At 40.7% G+C, this 7,614-nt stretch overlaps 1 protein-coding gene across 6 annotated transcripts in view; it reads left to right on the top strand.

Moving 5' to 3' along the window:
• Positions 1-7,614, top strand: part of CEP112 (centrosomal protein 112) — a 276,328-nt gene that overhangs the window by 3,727 nt on the left and 264,987 nt on the right. For all 6 annotated transcript variants that reach the window (XM_006017352.3, XM_025196262.1, XM_025196261.1 and 3 more), the window contains one exon: positions 4,788-4,978. In XM_006017352.3, the coding sequence (XP_006017414.1) occupies positions 4,788-4,978 (191 nt within the window). The remainder of the gene's footprint in view (positions 1-4,787; positions 4,979-7,614) is intronic.

Raw genomic sequence — 7,614 nt, 5'->3', positions numbered from 1 at the left:
TTCAGCAGGGTCCAGCAGGACCGTGTCCTAACAAACTCAAGGGCAACCTCCCAATCTACTAAATTTGCCAGAAAGATGTGGCGGGTGAGAAAGAGGGTGCCTGTTGGGCAGGATTGGCACGGTCAAGGAGCCCTAGGGGTATCACGGCCATCCCCGGGGACCCCATCCCGTGACATGGAGCCTGAATTGATTCAGTCTTTGCAGGTTAATCTAACCTTCCTAGGTTGAACTGGTTTGCAGAGCCTGAATTGATTCTGTCTTTGCAGGTTAGTCTAACCTGGCCAGGCTGAACCAGTTTGTAACCAGACAGATATTGTCTCTGGACTGAGAAAATTCAGACACATGCCTGAAGTAGCCAGGGAGTGCTAGAGCAACCCTCCCTTCCCTTGTACACTGCTGAGCTGAGTGGGGGCATAGCCAGGCCCTGGCAGGACACTTTGATTAGGGAAAGGTGTAAACCCCCCCCTGCCTGCACAGCCCCAGGCTTTTCCCCACTTGCTGCTGGAGGGGCAGGAGTGTTATCAGCCCCCAGTCCCCAGCTAGCACTCTGAGGCAAAGCGGGGTGTGCAATGCATGCATCTGTTGATAATACTGAGCTTTTCAATCTCCCTCTCCCTGCTTCTTCATACTGTGTAAATCTAACAGGCAAAGGAGCCAGCAGGGAGCTGATAACACAGTGTTTATCAGCCTGTCAACAAAAAAAAAGCCCCTCTGATTAGTTCAAGCTCTTCTTAAACAGCTTTTTCCAAGGAAGCAATGAAGAGACATTACCAGCTGACCTGTTAATTAGTTCCAAAAAGCCCTAAGCAGATGCTGTTCAGTCTGCTTGTCCCAGTGAAATTTGGAGACACACAAAGACACCTCTCAGGATTAGCTAGCATACCACAGCCTAGGGTCCATGGGGCTGGGGTCTGTGCTGTGGGAAATGGGAGGGAGGAGGGGGAATCCCTGCTTGAGCAGTGCCTGCAGGCTCCACCAGAGCTCCAGCTAGGGAGCAGAGGGGCGGGGCCAGCCTTGCTCTGGAGCAGACAGCCCAGCATATTCTAGCTGAGGGCTGCAAAGCATCTGGGATACTGGGGACTCTGGTTTAACTTAAACCAGGAATGAGTTCAGGATGCTTGGTATCTTTTTGTATATGGTATTATTAGAAATTGGTTTTCATGTCACTTCGGAGTAATAATCAGATCACTCTCAAAACAATAGTTTTATTTTACTTTTGAGGAAGAAATAAGAATAATTCTCTCTGGAATCGAGAATAAATTACACTCAAAATATTTTATATAAAGCTAAAACCTTGTAAACTAAATGTAAATTGGAATTCATAGAAATTATTGCTGATATGCCTATTCTATCTGTTTGAAAATTAAGCTGCTATCAAGGGGAGTTAATTTTATATGTTCTGAAACTGGGACAAACCTTTCCTGTTAGGTGAAGAGCTGTTTTTATGACTTGTCCTTTTGGGCTATGAAAGTAGAGCTCTTCAAGAAGATCCTGGGAGAGGATATTGTTTCTTCAAGGCTGTGATAAAATGTAATAATAATTTATTGTTTTCAGCCATCATTAATGAGATTTAGATCTCTTTCCTCCAACTTTGCCTTTGTGGGCCACTTTGATTGACAGATGAAGTAGGAGAGAAGTGAGCTAGTACAGTATGGTAAAAGCTATGTTAACTGGCATGAGTGGGGTAAGGGAGTGCCGGGTATCTAAAAATTCTGGTTATCGGAGGCAGAGGTTTTCAACCTTTTTTAAAACCCCTGTGGAGTGGAGGAGGGGAGAGTGGTGGTGGCCGCACATGGAGCAGCGACAGTGCAGGGTAGTGGGTGGCAGCGGTGGCTACCATCTGCAAGCTTCTCACCCGCCCACCTTACCCCTATTCCTGTTAATAGAGTATCCTGGATAGCAGTTAACACAGCTTTTACTGTATGTGGAAAACCTTTTTGCAGTTACCTGATAGTCATATGGAGATTTTTGTAATTCCTACATTTTTGCAAGAGGTTCTTCAGTTTTACCATATTGTCTGCAACGCCTTAAGCCTCAGACTTTTTTTTTTTTTTAGAGGTGGTGGGATTATGTATATTGTTGTGGTTCTAACAAACTTGTTTAATGTCTTGGCAGGTTTGAATGCATTCAATTTGAAGGAAGTTTCTTTAAAAAACAAAACAAGTTAATTTGGCATAAATGGGGGCATATAGGGGGTGAATTTATGTTAGTGATCCTCACTGGCTTATTAAATGCACTAGTATCCCTTTTTCCCATATCCTTTCCTTTGACAAAAGCTAGAAGAGAAAAAATGAGTTCTTACTGCAAAATGTAAGAAGGACCCAGGTTTGTTGTGAGGGCAAGGTGACTTCATTTTTTTAGTAAGTCATTTGGTGGTCTTTGCTCAAGAAAGAAGTTTATACTGTTGACAGCCTGAGTGTCACCCACCATCTGGTATCTTTGATATTTGGTAGGTTACAGGAAGAGCTGTGATAACTCTCGGAGTCCCTAGATGCATTAGGTTTCTTTGACATTGTCATTTTGATACATTCTGCAATGTAAAACAGTAATTACACTGAAGGAGGATCTTGTGGTGATGCATGCAGACCAGGTGCACGTGTTGATATTGTTGCATAATTCAGTGGTCTCAATCGTTAGATGTTGATTAATTGTTTATGGATTGGGCTTTAGAATGCTTCTGTTTCTTGCTTGCTGATTGCTTTAAGAGGGTGGTGGTGGTCTTCCTCCAAGAGTATGACAATGCAAGTTTTCACAGACTTCAACCACGTGTGTGGGTGGGTCTTGAAGCATTTTCAGTAGACTGGCACTTAACTCTACACTTCTTTTGTGCCAATGTAAGCTTTTGCTGCCAAGTACATGGCTCAGTGTTTAAGTTAGTTTGGGCCATAAAGGACAGCTATTCAGCTGAAATTCATTCTGAATAATATTGGGGTAATGCTGATCATGTTAGAGTATGTAACGATGATTAAGTATTTGTTGGGTGTGTGTTCCAACCATTTGTTTAGAGTTTACATTTTTGGGGCCGTCATTGGGTCTCAAGCTTCTGTTTAGACTATTAGATAACCAGAGTGTTGAAGAAAGCCTTTCCTCATTAGACTGGCCAATGTATTGTTGACAGTCTTGAATGGGAACCTTGCTAGTTGATCACTGAAAGATTAGATTTTTGCAATGGGCATGGAACTGTACATCTTAAAATTAGTATAATTTATTTGAAATCTAGATTCCTTTTTTCTGTGCTATTCCTGTGAATAAACTATCTTTTTCCTGGATTTGGTTTTTGTTTGGTCAGAGATTTATTTCTTACATATATATATGCTTGGTAATCTAATCTAGACCAATGCGGCTACAACCAACAACAGTAAAACCAACGTACTTTTCCACAGGACAAAACATTTACCACCTCTCCCATTAAATTCCACCTGGCTATTTGCGTATTTTGGCTTATTGCATAAACTGAAATCAACACAAAAGAGAGTCAAGATGAGTTAATCAAATCATTGCTGCCATCTTGAATCACTTATTCAGCATGTCTTAGAGAAAGGAAAGAAGGACTGATTAGCACAATGATTTAAAGTCGTTTGTCAGAAAAGCATTGTGGAAAGAGAGATGCTAGACTGGGATGCTTTCAGTCCCAAATATCAAGAAAAGCTGCCAGTTTGGCTATTTTCATTAAATAGAAAATTTTGTTTAAAGAAGGCACTTTTCATAGACACATGAAGATAACATTGTCTCAGGAAAAGAAATATGTTTTCTTGAGTTATCATACCTGTTGTGCTGTTTCATAGCTTTCTTGCTAGGTTTGCTGTATTTGCTGTTCACATTGTTTCGAGTAAAGCATTCCAAAAGTACATTAAGTTGCCTGTAGGATGTTTGCAGCAATTATACTACCCACTTCTATGTTATTTTGTTTTACCCTGTTCTGTTTGGTACTATATTCTGTTTATATACATAATTGTACAGCGGAAGAAGACTATGCAAATAAGCAGAATCTACTCTTTTCAAGAGTTGCACATACCGTAAGCGGGCCTATTCTCACTCTCGCAAGCAGTGTAGGCCAGTGTAATACAACTGAAGTCTATGGAAAGCTTCTACATGAGGAGACTCCTTAAGAGCGGTGAATTAGGAGTGGAGGACCTGTTTTGGGAGCCAGTTATCAGGCATCCTTATGACATGTCTTGTCCAAAAGAACTGGTGCTGTATAAACAAGTCTTCAATACTGACAGTATTTGCTTGAGCCATAACAGTGGCATTTGTTCTTCTGTCTTTCCAACCGATACAGAGGATTTTCCAAAGATATTGCTGATGGTAATGTTCTGAAGCTTTCAGGTATTTCCCATGTGTCATCCAAGTTTCGTACCCATACACCAGTGTAGGGATGACAACAGCCTGATAGACAAGAAATGCCGTTGGCTTCCTGATGTCATTATCAAAGGCACACTGTCAAAGATGTCCAAAGGCAGTAGGTCTTCCTAATGTGTAGAGTGAAGAACAATTAATCATTAAGTCAGTTGACTCCCTCAGCTGTCTGAAATGAAATGCCACTGCTACTGCTGGGTTTGGAGTAGGAATCAAAGTAGAAGGCTTGTATTGTAGGCAGAAAAATCAGCTTCTCCATTTAAGGCATGCACTCTATTTGGGGGTGGGGGTGGGGGAGCTAATTTTTGGGTAAAAAGCATGTGTTGTATGTGAGAAAATAAAATATTTGCTTGTCTTTTGTAGTTTCTGCTGCTGCTGTGTCTGTTCTGTTTTTCTCAGAAATGTTATATTAATGGAATATATTTTTCTAGAACGTCAAAGGTGCGCACTCTGGATTAAAAAACTCTGTGAGCCCTCTGGAGCAGGTGCAGGAATCATGGGTAGGAAGAATCGGAACTTGTATGCAAAACTTTTGCTACATATGTTGAAACGGGGAGTACTGGAAGGTCCTTTTGTACATAAACCAGAACCAGGAACGCTGAAAACCTTGCCTTCATACATGGTGGGTATTTATTTCATTTTTGTAGAAAAGAAGCTTGAATTTTTCTGAAAGAATATTTAAACTGCATTTAAATGTCACTTTAGTTACAAAATTGGTGTGAAATATTACAATAATAAGATGAATGTCAGGATCTGATTTGTTCCATACATCCTTCATATTTTCTAATCAGAACTTGAATGCAGATGTTTAGGTTTTCTGTAAAAACTTTGTGATCCATTTTGTTTTCCTGTTTAAAAATTCATTGTTTCCAAGAATGTCAGTTGAAAATAATGTTCTGAAAGCTTCTAAAGGCTTTAGTTGCTTTTTGATTTTTATCTGATTAGTATTAAATGATATATGAAGAGAACCTAAGGTATGTTTAGAAGGACATAGTCAAAATTCACAAGAACAAACTTTGCATTAGACAGTAAATTGTTACTTTGAAAGGAAAGATGATCTTGTGTTTAAAGTAGGGGTAACCAAAATACGGCCTGTGCTGGATTCAGCCTGAAGAGCCACGTCATCCTGCCCATGGGGCTCCGCACAGGTTTGGAAACTTAGCAGTGGGGTGAATGGTGACAGCATTAATTGTTATGGCTCCCAGAGCCATAGCAGTTAACATTGTCACTGCCTTTTCCACCGCTAAATTTCCAGACTATGGGGAGCCTAGTGGGGAGAGATCTGAAACCCAGAGCTATGTCATCTAGCCCACAGGGCCCTAAATTTGGCAGTGGGAGGAGTGGCACCTGCAGTGACTGTCACAGATTCAGGATCTGCAGCACTTAATTCTGCTTCCAATAAATTCCAGCCATGTAAGCCAGATGACACAGCCCTGTGCTCTAGATCCAGCCCACAAGCCAGCTCTATGTCACTCATCCAGCCTGTTGGATAAGTTGGATACCACTGGCTTAAAGCATAAGGTTTGGGGGTCTGTCATCCTGGCATTGCTACAAACCCAGTGGGACAGATCATTTGGATGGGCTTACTGGTATGCACTCAGCACAGCACTAGGTGGCTGCATTACCCCCGTTTCGGGAAGTAACACATAAGGTACCTCCTGTCAGGCTTTCTGATGCGTGGTTAAGGCAATGTAGACATCTTCTTAGACACTGTTTGGAAAATAAAAGGATGCTAATATTTCTTATGAGCAATGGGAGACTTTGGTGCTTGTTTTAAGAAGAGATTAGCATCTTGCACCATCCTTTCACTTTGGCAGTCTGAAAATGAGGTCCTTATTGACATTTGTAATATGTATTGAGCTTCTTGGAAGGAAGGCAGTACAGGCAGTCCTCAACTTACAACATTTCGAGTTACAACGTTTCACACTTAGAACATTTATACATTGACACCCTGTTTCAACTTAATGACGTCAGTTTTGACTTTACAGCGCTTAATCCGATGCGACGCCACACCAGCGAACAAGTTCGCTGTGTCACTCATCTCCCTGGAGAACATCTGTCCAAACTTACTTGGACATTTTCTCTTAAAAAACAGACAAGACTCCAGAAGAACTTGCAGCCAAGAACCCTTCAAAAAGTCCAAACAAGAGCCTTTCAAAAAGTCTAGCAAAGTCACCACAAAGAAGTCCTTCCAAATCGATATGATTGCTATTTACAATATAAATACATTAATGTAGCTATAGGGGTTTAGGTTGTAGCCGTGTTGGTCTAAGGACATAGACAGACAAGGTTCCTTGGGTGAATTTGATATCTTTTATTAGACCGACCCAAATAGTTGGAGAATAGTTATTAAGCAAGCTTTTGGGTTCAAAAACCCTTCGTCAGGCTAAGGAAGTTTCAGCAGTTAGTGTGTGCTCTTCCTGGATGGAATGAAAAGTAAAGAAGCTGGGGGCTTAATGTAGCTATCTTACTCATCTATAATCAGTCATCTATAATTGACTGAGTACAAAATTCTGGGGTATTTTTGGTGAAAATAGAGTATCGGGCCTTGATTCAGGAACCAATCCCCCATTATAACATTGTTTCTTATGAGAAAATTGGTTCCAAGTTACTTTTTGACTTAAGACTCAGTTTTCAAGAACCAATTTTGTCGCAAGTCCAAGGACTGCCTGTATATACAACTTGCAGTCTTATTACTACCTGATTTGGGGTGGAAGTGTTCTTTCAATGTGTCTGCCCTAGAACAATTACAAGTCTATTTTTTAAATTCATTACTTATTCTGTTGGAAAAATATTATTGATGATTTCTGATTAAGAACCAAGCATCTCACATCTCTCAAAGTACTGTGGGAATGGCTGTGTTTTCCCTTTTGTTCTTTACTCTTGTCACCCCCAGCTTCATCAACAAGAAGAAAAAAATTAAAAATGCCTATGGCATTTTTAAATGATTCAAAATGATGTTTTTTCTCAGAAAAGGGTTATTAGTATACAGGGGCCTAGAGGAGAAGAATCAGACTTTGAGTCTTGTTAGAAGCTGCCAGTGAGGTGTGCTGGTAAGTGCAGAAAGCTCAGTCCCTAGCTGGTCATTACCATGACGTGTGAGATGGGTAACAAGACTGATAAACAGTATTATAAATTGCCAAACGGTTCTGAAGAGTATGGCCCATCAGTAGTGATGGCAGTGCAAAGATGTTCTGTTGTGATAAATTATTATTAAACTTAATTAGTTTCCTGTTAACCCAGGATACTTACCTATTT

Source organism: Alligator sinensis, unplaced genomic scaffold, assembly GCF_000455745.1.
Source record: "Alligator sinensis unplaced genomic scaffold, ASM45574v1 scaffold282_2, whole genome shotgun sequence".
Taxonomy (NCBI): domain Eukaryota; kingdom Metazoa; phylum Chordata; order Crocodylia; family Alligatoridae; genus Alligator; species Alligator sinensis.
The sequence above is the reverse complement of the archived record's forward strand: the minus strand, read 5'-3'. Positions and strand labels throughout refer to the sequence as shown.